This window comes from Harpia harpyja, chromosome 3, assembly GCF_026419915.1.
Source record: "Harpia harpyja isolate bHarHar1 chromosome 3, bHarHar1 primary haplotype, whole genome shotgun sequence".
In the NCBI taxonomy this organism is placed as follows: domain Eukaryota; kingdom Metazoa; phylum Chordata; class Aves; order Accipitriformes; family Accipitridae; genus Harpia; species Harpia harpyja.
In genome coordinates, this window is record NC_068942.1 from 56,672,857 (window position 1) to 56,691,128 (window position 18,272).

An 18,272-nucleotide genomic window follows, 5' to 3' on the forward strand; every position below is an offset into this window, starting at 1 on the left:
GTGTTGCTGGCACAGCAGAATCCCTTGGAGTGGGGCAGGAGCTCCAGCAGCTGCATGCAGCCAAGTCAGCACAATTCCTTCTCTTCTGCATTGCCCCCTCCCCACTTGGCAGGGTTTTTATCCCAGCCCAGAAGGGAACTCAGTGGGGACGGGAGAGGCAGAGAGAATGGGCAGAGAGCCACGTCCTCAGAGCCTGTCTCCTGGCCAGCCCTGGCCCTGCCAGCAGCTTAAGTGGGATAAGTGTGGAGTGGGACAAAAGAACCAGGAGCAATTCATCTGCACAGGCTCGGAAAAAGCATCCACAGATGAAACTGAAGTCACGTCTTTTCTGGCTTCATCAGATGCTAGGAGCAACCCGGAGCATCTCTCAGTGTGAGCAACACTCAGGCAAGGCACGGGATTCCCTGACAGATCATACTGACTCATTTCAGCGTGAGATGAGATACTGCTGCTGCACATCCCTGGATGGTTTGTCAGGTTCCCCCCAGGGGATGAGCTCCCATCTGCTCCAAGTTCATTTGCTCAAGACCAGCAACCAGTTTTGGGGGGAGGAGACACATCTTTGGACTGGCATCTAGGCAGAAACTCCTGTGAACCCCGTATCAGTTGGTGTCCACAACAGCCAGACTTTGCATTCTCTCAGTGTTAGAAGAATTTGAGAGCTACAGAGGCTTTTAGAGGACGAGTCCCACCAGGTCCTACTCCAAGAGGCTGTGCCCAACCCACAGCTGGGTATCCCAGTGACCTGATGAGCAATCCCAGCAGCTCTGAAAGGCGAGCAGAGGTTTCAGCAGCCCTGTTTATAAGAACAGCTCGCAACCTGCAGCCAGCTCCCTTGGCTGCCACGTGAGTGAAAGGAGAGAACAGGAGGAAATTAGGTGATGAAAGTCAGCCCCAAGACTGGATGCCAACGAAAGCAGTGAGCTGGCTCTGAGAAGGAGGGGGTGGGGAGGCTTGGCTGCAGGCCTGACTCAAACACACCGTCCCCTCTACCTGGGGTGGGATGGAAACAGAAGTTGCTTGCCCAGGAAGGAGAGCAATGAGGCAAGGTCTGTCTTCCTCCCCCAGAGACACAGATGGAGTAAGCCCCAAAGACCCCAGGAGATATTTTCCAAGGCACTGAGAGAGGCCATCTCCTCCCATCTCTATAGCAGCCCAAGCCCTCAGTCTGCAGAGGCAGGAGAGGCAGAAGGAGGAGAGTGGGGAGCAGGCAAGAAGGTGGGCTGGGGGCCTCGAGGTGCTCACAGATGCGGAAGCCAGACTTGGGATCGTGGTCGTGCCCCCCTTGGCTGTAGAGAGTAGTGGTGTCTCCTTTCTCGCAGCTGTTGTAGCAGCGCCCGCTCCGGCATGTCTGTTTGCAGATGGTGGGTGTGAAGACGATTTTTATCTTCCTAATCTTCTCTGTCAGGTTGGCCCCTATGAAAGAAAAGGATAGTGCTAAGTGGAAACAACATCTCCAGGCCAGGGGGCCGGTAATTTGCAGCTCAAGCTCCAAAGCATTCCCAGAGCAAGGAGGGGTCTGTGTCCCTCCCCAGGGCAGTGTGTCTCCTTGCCCCTTGCTCACTCCAGCCGGTCCTCTGCTCCAGCATCAGTAAAGGTCTATCAACACATGAAAAATGGAGAGCAGCATGCTCTGCCTGCCCAGTTGGAGTGGCATAACTCTCTGCGAAGGGACACACACACACTAACTCCAGTACAAAGGGTGTTTTTCTGCTTTAGACAATATTCCTTCTCCAGCTACATCAGTAGCTGTGAGACTGGCTGCCCTTAAACCACTGGAAGGCTTCCCACATGAACAGCCACACTGGTATCCATCAAAGAGAGCATTAGGGCTTGAGAAAACCAATGTCCCCCTACAAGCATCCCCTGACCTCCTGCAGTTACCTGCGGTCCCCTCCTGGTCCCTCACCATCCTCGCATTAGATACAGGGGGAAATCACACTCAGAGCTCTTGGGGGCTTGTGGAAAATGGACAACAGGCAGAACGGTTGTGTAACCATGAACCAGCTGGCTCGACATCAGAGCCCTCCACCCCTGCCCACCATGACAGCCATTTCTGTGAGTGTTCCCCTTGCTGTGCTCAACCCTCACTCTCCCCATTTCAGTCCCCGCTTTCAGATTACAGCTTCAGTCAGGCTCACAGCCCTGCTCATAAGGGCTGAGATGCCACATGGTGCCTCCTTGGGGAATCACGGCTTCAGGGGGAGCTAAGCTGCAGAAGACAACTTGCATCTGTCCTAGCTGGGGAGGCGCTGAGGCTCAGCAACTGCACGTCCCAGCAGCCTGGCCTGAGCCCTGCTCATGTCAGAAGGCACCAAGAGGGCAGCCAAAGGGAAGAACTAGACGCTAGTTGCACAATCTGACCTTGAGGGCTGCTCAGGCCGAGGAGGAAGCTGGGAGATACCGTTCCTACAGACTGAGGCAATCACCTTCACTGCAGCGTGCTGGGGTGATGTTCAACACCTCTGGGAGGCATCTGTCACATCCCCCCTGGCTCCTCTCCCCTGCTGTCAGCATTTTGCTCCCCTGATCTGTCCTCCTTCGGTAGGGTCTCTTTCTTTGCCAAGCCCAGCAACGCCCATGCTCACGTTTCCCTTCCATACCACCCAGCAACACACTCCTTGGAGTCCAGGGTTTCTTGGGGATACCCAGTCACACGTTGCCCTTCCCCACAACACCCCAACAAGAAGCCCTAAAAGAGTGACAGCCCTGGAGGCCTTACCCCTTGCAGACAAGGTGTGCTCCTGGGAAACCGTGTGTGGCCCAGAGCTGCTCTGCTCATGTCCATTCCCATTGGGGAGTGCATTAGAGGTGAGCTGGCCATTCCTGGCTGGGTAGCGCCGGACAGTCCGTGATGGCCCTATGTGCTGGGGGGAGACAGGAGAGCCAATTCTGCTCTGAGTCCTGTGAAAGAGAAAAAATGAACTGATACTCCTCAGGAGTAACTGCACTGTCCACCAGGATACCCTGCGGTAACCTTCACTGCTGAGCTGCCTGAGCCGCCTCAGCCACCACCTGGACACAGAGCTCTGCCTACCTGAGCAGGGTCCCACTCCTCACCTGCTTTCAGTCATTACAATGGCACTATTTCACTCTAGGAACGATGCCCCATGCCCTGAGCCTGGCAGGTCATAGTATTCACCAAGATACCCCTCCTGTACCATCACATCAGGCTGCCCCACCACAGGGATGCCCCAGCTGCCTTGAAGAACCTCTGCCTGCCCATCATGCTCAAGGGCTGCTCCGTGCCCCACCACATCCCTCCCCCAGCAAACACAAGCAGCTCCAAATACGCTTGTTCCTATTGTGGGAGCTTTCTCAGGACCTGCCTTCCCAGCCCCAAATGAGCACTGAAAAACCAGCTTGGCAGTCAGAAGAGAAGCCAGGCCAAGCAAATAAACAAAACTTGGCCCATGAGAGTCACAAAAAAGGAGAGAATGACCAAAACCTCAAGCCTGTAAGTGCAGTTACAACCTTCTGAAGTAACTGCATTTATGGCTTTTGGTGTTTTCTGGGGACTAAGCATGGAGAAGCCATCTCACTCGCAAGGTCACACTTCTTACACTCTTTTATCAAGCCATGTAGACAGCTAGGCAGAGCTCTTTGCATTAAACCAGCAAAACAGCACATCTTGCTCTACTGCACTTGCTCCCGTTCCCTTTCACTGACTGGCAGCACTAAGCTTCCAAGAGGGTGCTCTGTGCTTATCAGCAAATGTCTCCCTCACTCTCGTCTGCACCACCTGCATGGAAGAAGGCTTTAGTACACCAGAGCCAAAATAGCTTGGCTGCCTATAAGCCCCTTGAGTTTCTTTGAAAGTCCCAGCCTTGGATTCCTCTGCAACCGCATTTAAGCACTGACAGGTCTTCTGCATACCCTGTCCAACACTTCCATCTCTGACCGAATGGCTGGGGCAAAGAGGCTAGCTCTGTCCCACCGAAGTGCCCAGAGAGGTCCACCCCATCTTACAGTTTTTACCATCTTCCCTGTCACAGCCAGCACAGGGGAGGTGTTACAGTGTCTACAGGGAACACACATTTCTAAACCCAACAGGACTGGATAATCCAAAGAGAGTTGGCTAACAGTAGCTCTGGCTCACTGACATTCCTGGGCTTGGATAGCTTGGAATAACGGTAAGGTTTGGGGAGATGGAAAGGGAGCTAACGCTAAGCTGGTATTCAAACGGGTCAAGTGTGATACACAAGGTAACTGTCAGCCAGCGAGCCTGAAATCAGCCCTGAACAACAGAATGGAAAAGATGACGCACAGGTCAATTAATTGGAAACTAAAGGAAAGGAATATAGAAGTGAGGTCAAGTCAACGGGGTCTATGGAGAACCACTCTTGTCAAAGGAGTCTGTTTTCATAATTCAATAGAATTACATACATACACACCAACAGGCTGAGAGCCCATGCTATTTTGATAAAAAAATAAACAGGGCAGTACAATGTCAATCAGGCACATGTGAAATGAATAACAAACTGGCTGTGTGACAGAACACAAGAAGCAGTTGTCACTGGGGAGGGAATTAGATGGGTTCCAGGGTGATCAGTACAAGGCCTGGCACGATTTAAGGATTTCAGCTGGAAATAAATATTTTTATTTCGAAATAAACATACGATCGACATTGATAATGTGTGCTGCTGACACAAAAATTTGCAATGTGGTGTATCGTGATGAGAACAGAGCAATCACACAGAGCAGTTTGGATCACTGCGGAGGGCAAATCCATCCAAGCAATATGGGATTTTAATAGAGCCAAATGCAGAATTATACTTCTAGGAAGAAAGAATGCAGGCAGCAGCTGCAGATAGAAGGAGACGATCCTGGAAAACAGCAATTCTGAAAAGATTTTGGGGGTAATGACAAGCAATTAAATATGAACTGTCAGTTCAATGCCCTGACATCAGGGCAGTGAAACAGTACAGGAACAGGGAGGTATTTTTGCCTCCCTACACATCCTCATCATAGCAGGGTGTATATATGCTAAAATACCACATCTACCTCTGATGTGAAGTATGTCACATCTTCTAAGGGATGTTGAAATCTGGAGAGGGTACGGGAAAAAACATGACAAAAATAATTTGAGGGCTGGTGAAAATGCCTTTCTGCAAGAAACCTAAAGTATTCAATCTCTTCAATTTAGCAAAAAGAAGACGAAGAGGTGCTCTGATTACAGGGCACAGGTTTCTCCACAGGAACAAAACGCCAGGTGTAAAGAGCCTTGTAATCTAACCGAGAAAGGCAAACTATGAAACAACAACATCTGCACACCAAAGCCAAATGATTCCCTACCAAAAATCACGCCCACACGCAGCAGTATAGCTGTTTTCCTTCTGAAAAAAACACCCCAGCAGTGGATTCCCCAAATCCCAATACCATAGCTTCAGGAAAGGAAAGTGTGCTGCTGGGAGATGAGGTATCACTGGAACAATGCAAATATGAATAACTAAAGATGCATAATCTGTGCTGTCCTGGAGGTGATTTTAGAATATCTATTGATCGTTTCTGGCCTTGGTCTGTAGGAATCCAAGAATGAATGGTTTTATCCCAGAGACAGAAGTCCCAAGTCTGGATACTCATTACCTAACTGTTTCTAACACAGGAAAACCTTGAAAATGAGTGGCTGAGCTGCTGGGAGGAGGCATGAATGGGAGTCCTGAGAAAAAGCAGCGCAGGTAACCTGTGCTGCTGGGCAGATGCTCAGCTTTGCAGGCTGATGGTTCATACACTGTTTGGAGTGGAGTCTGGCTAGAGGTCATTCAGGGATGGAGACAGAGCAAGTGGGATTGGTCAAAGAGTACAGATGGATAATGAAATTATTACCTGCTGATAAAATATTTGTTGTCTTGTTAAAATCAAGATCTAAACTGAGATGAGGACAGCAAACACTGCTTGTTTTTCAGTAGTCAGCAAGGCTAACCATAATAATTGCAGAGAAGTGAACTTTACTTCAGTCCTACCTCAGTCCCTACCAGCCTCTTTCAGAAGCTCTCCTGAGATTCTGCAGAGTACCACCTACTCCTGATGGCCATGGGGCCCAGGCATGACCTGCCCACACATTTCTGAGCTACTAACTGAGCCCTGCTACCAGCGAAGGAACTTCTGGTGCTTGTTATCTACTGCTTTATTACCTGGTGTGCTATTGCTGGTTTTGTTAGCGACAAAGGAAAAGCCGTATGGAGCTCTAGGGAGGCTAGGTGAGAGCTACCAAGCCCTGGAAGCTCAGGCACATTTATTCTCTGATCTCTGGTGAGAGACCCCAAGCATAGTCCTATGGGTGAATGTGGCTGGGATTCCAAGGTCTTTTACTGCATAGAGGGAAGCACGGCAAAGAAAAGAAGCGCGAGTTCCCCAGCCCAGCAATGCTCACTGTACTGGTGCTGGTCACTTGAGGGCAACTTCAGCCCTAAGTTCTGAAGAGTCGTTGGGTGAAGGTGACAGGTGGCATAAGACAGGGAAATAGCAGCTCTTGTGCTTGAAACTACTCACATCATATCTATCCTTGAGGAAGGCAGCATGTTCTGTGCAAGTAGCAGGGCTTGGCTGGGCACTACCCATTGCCTGCCTGAAGGAACTCCACCCCTTGGCTTTAGGGACAACTCCTGTCATTCCCAGGATCATGAGATTTTGTAAAACAAAAACCTCAAAAAAACAACATATGAAGGGCTTTAAATAAAATAATCATTAGCGTTTCGGTTACAAAGAAAAGGGATTATATGCACTTACTGTGAGGGGCAGTGCCAACTTCACAGAGGAAAAACAGAGGAGGAACATTACTCCATGGCTTGCAACACTTCAGGAAAAGCCATCCTACTGGGATCCTGTTGGCAAAGCACTCCAGTGTGTGTCGCAGCAGGGTGAGGCAGATTTGCTTTGAATTAATTTGTTTATTTGGTTCTATTCTAGGCGGATGAGCTCTGGGATTTGTGGACTGAGTTGAGTAACACCATCCTACCCCAGGCCACAGAAATCAATGGCAAAAGGCATCTTTCCATCTCAGTTTGTCAGTCCCAATCCATCCCCAGGTCACACCAAGTGGCTGGCTCATAGTCAGGGAATACGAAACAGAGCTTTTCCCCTCCAGACCTTCAGAGTCAGTCCATGCTGGGCAGACGGGGACTGGCTTGGTTGAAGGGTCTTGGGAAATGAACTTGAGCTCACCACATCAGTACAGACCTGGCCGGAAGGCATTAGCAACCCCTAACCATTTGGTGGATCTTAATATATGGCCAGAGCTTGTCCGGTTCCCAGGGATCTGCATTGCCACAAGCGCTCTCACTGGTGTGGCTGTCCTAGGGGTAACAGTGAGGATGGAAAACAGACGGGGCAGCTCCAAATCAGCAGAGTGGGGAGCTTGTGCTACCACTCTCCATGCCTCCACCTGCTTGAGGAAGAGGCACTGAAGAGGTGGAGGTTGACACCTCAAGCACTCTATTCTGGGACACTTGAAGTCCCAGGGCTTCACATTCATTCAGTCTTGCAGCTTCCCTCAGCATGGTATTACTCACTTCCACTCTTCCAGCCAGGCACATGGCCAGCAAGATCTCTGCAAAGAGGCAGTGGTCTCTTCCTTTATAGGCGACCGCCTGCCAAGCAGCTGGTTTCACTGCTCTTCATCCGTCAGAGCTGCTGACAGCTTTCCCCGTGTCAGGCACAGCCTGTGGGGCAGAAACAGCATGCAGACTCCTAGGACACCTCTCCTTCTGGGCTGTCCTGGGGCGCCCGCCTCTGCGGTGGCCGGCTAACAGCAGCAGCAGTCCAGGGGAAAACACGGGTCAAGGAGGGAAGGTACAGGGAGCAATGTTCTCCTTCCAGAAGCAAGGATGTGTGTGCTCCTTCTGATCTCTACCAGGCTGACGGCTGAAAAGTCACTGGCTGAGAGACCTCAGTCACGGGCACATGGCAAGTTTCACTCCCATAGGTATTAGGTGCTAATCAAAATTAAAAGAGATTTGGGATGGGAGGGAGCTGTGCAGACAGACTGACCCGCATCTGCAATAGTTCAAAACTACCCAACAAGCACTCGTAGCTGCCCTCTTCTGAGGTGCAGGTCAAGGACCTGGACTCCCCATAAGCCCCCAAGGACACATGCCAGGAGTCAGGAGAACCCAGGGAGACCTGGTCCATTACATTCTAGTGCTACACATCCCTGCAGGATTCAAATTACACCTGTATGATATCCAGCAAGGGACCTGCACACCTGCCACTGCACCTTTGTCTGTGTATAAATGCTTTATTTTAAATAGGTTTTGTTACCGGTTACACTCTGCTGTATATTTACTTTAGAGACAGCAGGCTAGAGAAGGTACGAAAATGTTGTATTCCTTGGATACGATGGCTCTCCTGCCCAGTCCCTGATGAACCTGCAAGGTGCCTGTTCCCTGCCTGGAGGTGAGCAGTATCTCTCACTCCACTGAGGACAGTGAGCAGAAGACTGAGCTGGCAGGCTCCCGGCAACCACACAGATGAACATGAGGACCGCTGTTTTCTGAATCAACCACAGTTCTTTTAAAAAGCCTGCAATTTCAAGACTAGGTACACAGAATCACAATAACCAAGTCTAAATCACTGAGACCATGGGGTCCAGAAAACAATACTGTTTTTCTAACCCACTGTATATAGAAAGCATTTTTCAAATCTCTGACCACTTTTGATGATCATGGTTCTCTGGGTAAGCAAAAGCCACAGAGAATCCAGGTGGGTATACAGCTGTGGCTTCTTTTAGTGACCTGAGGCCAGGCATCCTCCTTGGGGCTGGAGGCAAAGGTGGCAAACTCTTCAAAGCACTTCCCTCTCCCCAGCAGCAACACCTCAGTCTTTCCTGGATTTAGCTTCTATCGGCCACTCTTCGTCCAACTGTTGACTTTGGCCAGATAGTTAGCGAGCTGGGAAATGGTGTTTTTTGTGTTTGCGTAAAGGAAACGCAGCGCCAAGTGCCACAGGAGTATTACTGGTTTTTCATCCAGCCTGCCTCGCCCTCTCCCCAGCCGAGGCCTGACTGACCATAGCAGGGTGGATGGCCCAAGGCACTGTGGAGAGAGTGAATCCTGGACAGTGCAGTCAGCGGGGAGGGCTGCTAAGCCCAAACAAGACAAGGGCTGGCCAGATGAGGATTGGAAAGTCACTCTTCCTGCTGGAAACAAATCTGCGCCCTGCTGAGCATCAGGGAGAGACGATAGAGACCATAGAGACCTAAGGAGCAATTTCCAGGAGGGCAACAACAGAGTGGGACAGCACTGGCCAAAACAAAGCTGAAGATGAGCGGCCCTCAGAGAAGGAACCATCTTCCCAGGGTCCAGAAACCCCCATCCCAGGGCCTGAGCTCAACAAGCTCCATCTCTCCAAATACAACCAGCCTCCTGCCTGGGACGCAACTGCTGCCTCCAGCCAGCCGGAGAGGCAGCGTGCTGCCCGCGGGGCTGGGAGCAGGGTCCCACGGAAGGAAGCCACTGCAGAACTGGTGAGTCCAGCCCAGCTCCTCCAGCCTGCAGCCCGTGCGCACGGCTCCAAGGTGAGAGGGCTCAGCCAGGACGGGGGCTGAGTCATGCTCAGCCCCTGATAACCTGCCAGGACAACAGGCGGGTTCTCCCCTGGTTTTTAAATGCTGAACAATATACTTGGTGTCTGTCTTGTCCATCCGCCTGTCCCTTTGGCTAGACGCCCTCCCTGCTTGGGGCCATGGGGACCAAAATCAGTGATTCACTTCCCCCTTTGTAATGCTCAGCAGTTGCTGATTTTCCACTAAAGCATCGCAAAAGAATGGGCAGCCTCAACACCAGCGTCTGTGTCTACAGGGGGAGAGAGAAGCAGCCAGCCTTGGAAAGCAGCAAATTGACCGCAGACCAGAAACTTCCCCTTTCTTGGACTCAGAACAGGTTCCTCAGCAGGCAGACAGGATTCATGGCTCACTCTGCGGGCCCCGGAGCACAGGAGAAGCATTGCTTAGAGAGCACTCAAGCTTATTATCAATTAGCTCACAAACATGCTGACAAGGAAGACAGCTCTGTTAGGACTCAGGGAGGAGGAGGGAAACCACACCATACAAGGCACCTGACTTCAAGCCCACCCACATTATATCCATAAATCCTGGCTCAGTTTATTATCCCCACGAGCAGCAGAGATAGCTCTGAAACCTGCCTGCTTCAGGCTTCCCACTGTCCCTCCTGTGGCTGCCTTCAGGCCTGGTACCCCCCATACAAGTGAGGGACACACCGAAGTCCAAAGCCCCCTGCTCCCCAGGGTTTGGTGGAAGGCAAGGAAAGTTCTCCTGCCCAGGAGAAGCAGCCACCAGCCTCCCCCAGGCAGGAGACCTTCCCCGCTGAGCCAAGCAGGACCTGTGTACCATGAAGGCCACAGGAATGACCATCAGGGTGCCTTCACGCCCGATTCACAGTCACCTGCAGCCAGAGCTCATGCCAGATGGGACACCAGACACAGGCACCTGGACCATCTCGGGGACATCAAGGTGAGCGGCAACCCTATTTCTTACCACAACAGATCTCAGCTGCCAAGGTGTCTCCTCACATGTTCACCTGACACCTCGTAGTGCCACAGGCACAACTCAGACACAGTCAGGTCATCAGGCAAGCAGGAAGGGAGTTATCCAAATCCTCCCTCCCCTGCGAGACCTCGAGTGCTCCTGTGGGCAGAGGTGTCACTGACAACACCCTTTGCCTTGGGCACAAAGAACGCTGCCAAAGCAGGGCTGCACGGGCAGGAACACGTCAGGCTCCCTGCCCCACATGCACACTCAATGCTGCTGGCACATACCCAGGAGCCACATCAGTCCAGCACCCAGATGCCACCACTATTCCTCACCACGGCTAGCAAGGGGCTGTCACATGGGCATCTTCTTTCCTCTGGCCCCCAAGGCAGTGCCGGTGCTGTAGGGCCACTCGAGCTGGCTCCCAGCCTGCCATGTAGTGCGTGAGAACAAAGAGGGAGAAGGCGATGGGCTGTGAACTCTATTTTTATCTGCTCAGGAGTTGCCAGACACCACGTAAGTGAACCTCTGTAAGCACACAGACAGCTAACAGGTTCTTTTTAACCAGTCTCTGGGAGTCCAATTTGCTCCTTAGCCAAAGTGGCTGCTCACACATCTACGCACAGTTCTCTGCTGACATTAAATGCCCTTCCCTTGCCACACACGCCACACATGCCACCTGCCACTCTGTGAGCACTCTTCTTTGCTCTCATGTGTTAGGGAGAGAGCAATTGACTCCCTGGAAGAAGTCCAGCTCTCCAAGCATGGGAACAGCACCTGCCTGGCCCAGCGAGGCTGCAGAAACATGCCCTGCACAAGGGCATGGCACCGGGCTGTCACCAGGAGCAGCAGATCACGCCCCTGGTCGGATCCATCAGACCTTAGGGCTGACCCATAAAATTGCCAGAACTGTGATTTCCAAATGCCAAGCGTGGTAAAGAGCTGTTTGCAATCTGTCTGTCTCCGGAGCTGAAGTGCGGGCCAATGCCTCCCAGAAAAATCAAAATGCAGCCTGCAACTGCTCTGAGCTTCAAGTGGAGCCAGCAGAGGAACCAGGCCAGGCTACTCAATTACAAATGCCACATCTGGGCCAAACCTTGCACACTCCGTAGACTAAAACAGTGATTTAGAGGGAGAGGGAGGCCAGGCGAGCTACCACCCCTCTGGCAGAACGGTCCAGGCTGGCCTGTGGCGTGTGTGGTGAGTGGCAGGTGAGATGGGCAGCTGTGCAGCCCTCCTCTCCCCAGCTCAGCCGCATGCTCCTTTGGGCTGAAGAGGTGAGAAACCTGCTCCAGTTGGCTCCCCTGCCTGCATGCAGGGGCTGGTGTTCAGCAGCACGATCAACGGGCACGGCACTGCTGCCAGATGCAGTCACACAGCCGCTCTCACGCAGTGGCGAGAAGAGACCCATCCAGAAGTGTCCTAACAGCTGCCATCACATGAAGGTCTCCATCAGTGCCACCACCTTGCTGCAGACATCACCCCATAGCCACAGCTTTTGCACTGTTACAGAACCGGGCATAAGATGCTGGCACAGTTGGAGAGCTGGGTTGTCCACTGTGCAACATGACCATCCCACAGAGGGTTCAGCCACCACCACTGGCCACAGCGATGTCTCCACTGCCCCTCTCCTCCTCCCTGTGCTCCCCAGTACAGTGAGCAGTAGGGTCCCACCTGGCAGGGGAAGGACCTGTATTTAGGGCAGAGGCACGCAAGAGGAGAGCACAACATATCAACCTGCCCTTGTACCCACAAGCACAGCAAGATCTCCAGGCCAAAGGGCCCTCTGTAGCCACAAGACACAACAACTGTGAGCTGAGGACCCGGCTCCCATCTAACAAAACCTGCTGCAGACATGTCAGCCAGAGAAAAGCTCACCGCCAGCCGCAGGGAGGCCAGTCGTCTTCCCTGTACAGCGGGGAGAAAACAAGCACTCGAGTTTCATTTCCATCTTGTTGACTAGCAACACTCACCCCCTCCAACAGGCTGCCAACTTCAAAGCCCTGAAAAAACACTTTAGCCTATTCATCCTTGCGCCCACATGTACCCCAGGGAGTGGGGGGAGCCAGCTGCCTGCCCCTCGCTTTACATGGGACATGGAGAAGGAAGGCAAAGCCTCCCTCATCCCAGGCATGTGAGTGGGGTGAAGAGCTTGTGGCTGCATACACACACAGAGGGCATGAGAGCAAGAGGGTGGAGAGGAGATGTGTGTAGTCCTCTCATCTGGAGAAAGGGACGCTTTTCATCTACAGCAGGAGGTGCTGGGAAGTCTCCCACTCACCCTGGGAACACTGTGGATCTAAGACATATTTGAAGCTAAAATAACGGTTGAACACCCAGCAGGATGCCCTGGCCTTTGGATCTATTAGCTCGATGTAGTTAGGTCTCCTCACATCTCTTCATCCCCAGCCACACATAGGATTCCCTCACCCGCAGCATTCAAGCCATGAGAGCTGTGTTGGGATGTGATACTTTTCTCCCCACTCTTGAAGTCTCAGCCCTGCCAGGGAACAGGGAACGAGCATCCTAGTGATTTTTATTCTGTACTGTTCTGCACTGGCTCCATCCCTCCAGTTGCTCACTAGCCAGAAGACTAGAGCCTGGCTGGGGACCAGGAGCACTCCTGGCCACATATGCATGATGCCTGGTGGCAAAGCCAGTGCTTCCAGGGGTACCATGACCACAAATCTGCTCTCACACCTCTCCCACATGGCCTTCAGTATCCACACCAAGGACCAGCAGGGAGGAGCAGGTTTCATGGCATCTCCAGTGGGAAGGGATCCAGAGCAGGCAGAAAGGCTGCGCCTGCCTTGGCAGCACCTGGGCTTCAGCTCCTCAACAGCACAGCTCCAAAGCGATGGAGAAGGCAGAGCTCCAGTGTCATTATCAACCTGTCATTACATCCCTGGAAGAGTTTGGCACTTTGCTGCTGTAGAAAGCCTTGTAGCTGAAAAACTAGCATGGCCACCCTGTCAAGGCTACAGGCAACCTAATACACCCTGTCTGCCCCCTCCAGATAGCCTCAGCCTCCAAGTATGCTCCCCATCTTCCAAGGCCAGAATTTGGCTCAGTTTTGCAAATGTGGGTCTGTTAACCATTCCCCTCAGCTCCCTCCCTCCCTCATTTTGTACTTCTCAGAATTCCTTCCAATTTGTCAAGATCTTTTCTGGCAATAAAGAATACCTTGACTCAGTGCAGGACCCCGGGGTGCACAGGAAAAAAAAACATGCGACTCAGGTCTTTTGCCTCCAAAGTCCTAAGCACCACTGATTTCTCGTATGCAGCCACACCGCATTACTCTCTGCTGCCTAATTTGCTGTTCACTCCTACTCTGCAAAATCTCAGCCTCTCCTTCTTCCAGATTTCTTCCTCCCATGGAGGATTTTTTTCCTTCAGCTCTAACAGATAACATTTTTCCAGCCTGAATCTCTTCTTAATTCCTGCCTATAAGTTTAGTTTCTGCATGTCCCTGAAGAGAGTCTCCACGCAAGTGAGACAAAAATGAGGTGGTGCAAAGGGCTGGGTACAAATCCCATCCAGTACCAAGCATTCAGGGAAGCATTTCTCAGGATGCTTCTGAAGAAAGGAGTGGAGAACAAGCATATTTTATATGGAGACTTCTGCATCTCCATTTCAACACTCCTTGTACCAAATCAGCTTCAATTCATCCCTTGTGTGCTGCCAGCACTTGGTGATTTAAGGAAAACACTTGAAACCAAAGAGAACAGCTTTGATTTTGCTTAAATACCAACTTAAACCAAATAAGGCAGCATACAGTCAGGTATGAGAAACTGCAGCGTAATCCATATGCACAAGGGAGCTGAAAGCAGGCTGGACGACAATCCTAATTCAGGCATTAGGGAAAAACTCTCCAGCGTTTGATCATGTGGCCTTAGTGCTCTTCTAACATCTTTCTTTTTTATACAACTATACTTTTTTATACAGCTATATAAATTGTATTGTCATAAATGTCCCAAATGATATATGTATAGTATATAAAACAGGCTATAAACTGGATTTTCTGTACTACCTCACCTACCACATGTACAATGCATTTGTCCTGCACCCTGCTCTCTTGCATGTAGTCTTAGACTAAGCTGACAGTTGCAGCATTTTTCTTTCAGTTAGAAGGAAAAGTGCATTTCAACATTTTCTCCCAAAGCCTAGAGGGTGAATTAAGCTACAGGAATGGCTCCCAAGGAGGTGCAGAAGAACGAGGCCTAATGTAAAGACCATATTTGGAGTTTAAAAGGAGCCTGAAAAGCCAGCTATCCTCCTGCTGCTCTGAAGCATATGAAACCCCCTAGAAAGTAAATACATAAAACACATAAACCAGAATGGTGCTGACAGCTTTAAAACACTAGAAAGTAAAGCAACTGTATCTGGTGCCAGGCTAGAGAAGGTATATCATGTAATTTAAAAACAGAAGTATTTTTATATAAGAAAAATGACATTTACACTCCTCTTGGGTAGCTTGAGTTTTTCCTTTAGGCTTCCCAGCCAGCTTGCCAAGGGCTTTCAACTATGTCAAAGCAGGAGAGGGCCTGAGATCTGGAGCTTATGGAGATCTCATTGCCCTGAGTGGAATCTCTTTTCACATATTCTCACACGGACTGGCACCAGCTTTTTAGTTTCAATTTTTTAACAAGGTCTCAGATATCTACTCAAAGTTGGCTCTGGATCAAGGAACATAAATGCTTGGCCACCTTGTGAAAACTATATTGCCAAAGGGAAGCACCTTAGAAAGATGCAATTAGGACTTATCTGCATTGGGAAAATACGCCATTCAAGTAACAAGCATAATGACTCTGCAGTGGCAGAAGGCAAAGCTGGCACCAGCGTTTTACCCCAAGAATTCAACATCACATGCTATGGATCTCCTGGCCTGGTCCCATACCAAGCAAAGTAGGAAATCTGCCACAGCCCGTGCCATGGGAATGCACTTACACAGGGGGTGCTACTCAGCCAGGGTCAGCTCTTATTTTCTCTGCTATTTGGTATTAATAAATTGTAACCCTCATAAATGTAAAGTAAGTGACAGTCATAAGTGAGCAGAAGAGCAGTAGGTGTGTTCAGTAGGTATGTGGCTAGTATAGACCTCCTCCTAGTACTCTACATATCGTGGACAAACAGTCCTGGATACTTAGCAGCAACCCAAGTAAGGCAGTAAGAAAGCTCCCCTTTTTCTCATAAACGTGGAAAGTTCAAAGCTGGCAAGACAGGAGGCTCCAGATCCTGCTTTAACAATTAAGACAAATCTGTCTCTGTTTGGAGCAGCATCTTTAAAAAGCAAGTCATCTCACAATGAGCTTTCATTTTATCTGTAAGTCCTCAATGACAACAAGCTAACCAAGCTGATTTTGCCAAGCCACAGTTCTCAATGTCATGTTTCAAGTGGCCCCCCAGGGTGGAGAGCTTTACATCCACCCATGGGCTCCACTCTCCTTTGCGAAGGACCATGCTAGACATTTGACTGCCACCAGAATGGGAGCTGGTTTCAGCCAATTTTCAAAAGGGGAGAAATACACTTTCTCCATCCAGCAACCTCTGCTGCACACCCAAGATCCTGCCTTCTGCTTGCTCCCTGCTGTTCTCATCCTTCACTTTCAGGAGAGAGAATAGAGTTTTTGGCAGAGCCTCCCTGCTGGCATGAGGTTCCCAGTGTCCCCAGCGCAGGAGCACTTGCCACAACTCCCCAAGGGCTGCATATAGCCCTTCCTCTCATCAGGAAGGGAGGAGATGTCTCCTCCAGGGTGCTGGCGAGGAGGCTCTGAGATCAGGAGTCAGTGGGGCAGGCATGTCTCAACTCAGCCTTCTTCCTCTTCCATCCTGAAAACACCAGGCAACTCCCAGCAACTGCCTTGCCTAAGCAGAGTCCTCTCAGAGGAAGCTCCCTGCCCTCAAGAGCTTAGCTGCATTAAGCTGTCTGCACAGTGTCTCAGCACCTTATACCAGAGCTATGTCCTTTTCCCTTGCCTGGGTTGCTGGGAAAATGCTTTGCAGGTCCCAGTCATCTCTTCTGTGAAGAGGAAGGATGCCTTGCTTCCCAGGCAGCCCTCGTCCAGCACACACATCCCTTCTGGCAGCACAGCTCCCTTGTGCAGATGCTGGTTACAGATTTATGCCCGGCACTCCTGCAGGAGGGACCTTCTCAGGTGGCAGCAGCAGGACCCTCCTCGCACGCTGCCCGGAGTCAGAGGCAGCTGGCCATCCATCCTGACGGTGAGGGGCAGGGGCGCAAGCCCTTTCTACTCCCTGCTAAATAAACAGGAATTCTGCTGATACTCTAGCCTTAGGAAAACAAAGCTGTTTCCATTTAGCTCGACTTCTGGGCTGAGGTGCAGCTCCACCCGCACAATCATCCGTCAGGGCTTTGCTTCTCCGGGCAGAGATTCAGGCTGAGATCAAGAAGAGGAGGATTTGCAGCTAGTCCATGCCGGAAGGGCCTCTAACACCCCCAGGATTTTGCTCTCCAGAGCACTCCCTGTTCCAAGCAGCACAATGCAGGGGCCTCCCAGCTTCTGCAGCAGCTAACAAGTCCCCCCAGGCTCCCTCAGATGCCCGACTCTAAACCTCTGCTGAGCCATGGCCTGCTGGAGGGACTTGGAAAGTGGTACTCATTGCTCAGCCTGTATTTTAAGGAATGAAAGCTTGAGCATCACCACCTCTGGTGTCAGCAAAGTAAACCCAGAGCTGCCCTTCTCCTAGCCATGCCTTTCCCTGGGCAAGTGCTGAGCTCAGATATGGCTGAGCATGTCATCTTCTTTAGTGCCAGGAAGAAGAGATAATGGGCACCGTATGGGCAAGCCAAGGATGCAGTGATTCTTCCCTGGTACCTCTCCAAACAGAGGCACCAATGGCTGTGTGTAACACTGCAGCACTGACACCTGTGCTCAGCACAAGGCTCAGGCTGACACCCACATCCACATCTTCCCAGGACTGCCAGCATGCCCAGAAATGATCTATGACAGCTACACTGGGAATGCCCACAGATCCATTTGCTAACCTTCACATCTGCCAGGTGCAAATACAAACCAACCAGTACAACCAGCTGTGTATGACCAGTAAAACCCTGTTCGTCAACGAGCTGCTACTTCTCACCAAGGCTGAGGGCAGAAGACTGACAGTAACTTATCTCCTGCTGTCACAGTCATGCTTCCTGGGCTCTCCTGGCAGGGAAGCTGCAGAAGGCATTGTAGCTTCTGCTTCCAGGCATGAGCTGTGGAGAGCCTGAGCATAGGTACCAGAAACAGGGCCATGAAAACAGGCAGCTGCCTGGTCATGCTCTTCACCAAGGCTTTATAGGCTCCTCCAGACTCCCAGAGACTTCCTACCTCCAGACCAGGCTACTCTCCACAGTGAAGGAGTAGTCATCATAAGCAACAAGTCCAACTAGCTGAGGATAAGAAATCATTTTAAAGCAGACCCACCACTCACACAAGTGGGGAATATTTTGGTCCAGGCAGTTCCTGAATAACCCAGGAGGCTGCTCTCCTAACTCTCTCTGCAGACTTGCTTCAGAACACATTGAAACCAAAAGCAACCCCATCTCTGCTTAGAGAGCAGGTCTCTGGGGAGGATTCATCATTTTTTCGCATGTTTATATGGCATCTAATACAGCACTGTTCTAGTGCATGACTCCAGAGCTCCTGATTGCTACCTCCGTACAAACAAACACAAACAAAGCCAATATACACACAAATAAACAAAAGGAGAAAGCAAATTCACTCATGTGAGGATTGATTTCCTGTCTTGGCACAGCAAGATGAGGCTTAGAGGTCTATAA

The 18,272-nt window shown here is 50.9% G+C and overlaps 1 protein-coding gene across 1 annotated transcript in view; it reads right to left on the reverse strand.

Annotated features, from left to right (window-relative positions):
• The window catches only part of LTBP2 (latent transforming growth factor beta binding protein 2), a 73,863-nt gene that overhangs the window by 37,089 nt on the left and 18,502 nt on the right, over nucleotides 1–18,272 (reverse strand). Inside the window, exons 4-5 of the mRNA XM_052782728.1 lie at nucleotides 2,723–2,904; nucleotides 1,246–1,416 (exon numbers count right to left, since the gene is read on the reverse strand). Of these exons, the coding sequence (XP_052638688.1) occupies nucleotides 1,246–1,416; nucleotides 2,723–2,904 (353 nt within the window). The remainder of the gene's footprint in view (nucleotides 1–1,245; nucleotides 1,417–2,722; nucleotides 2,905–18,272) is intronic.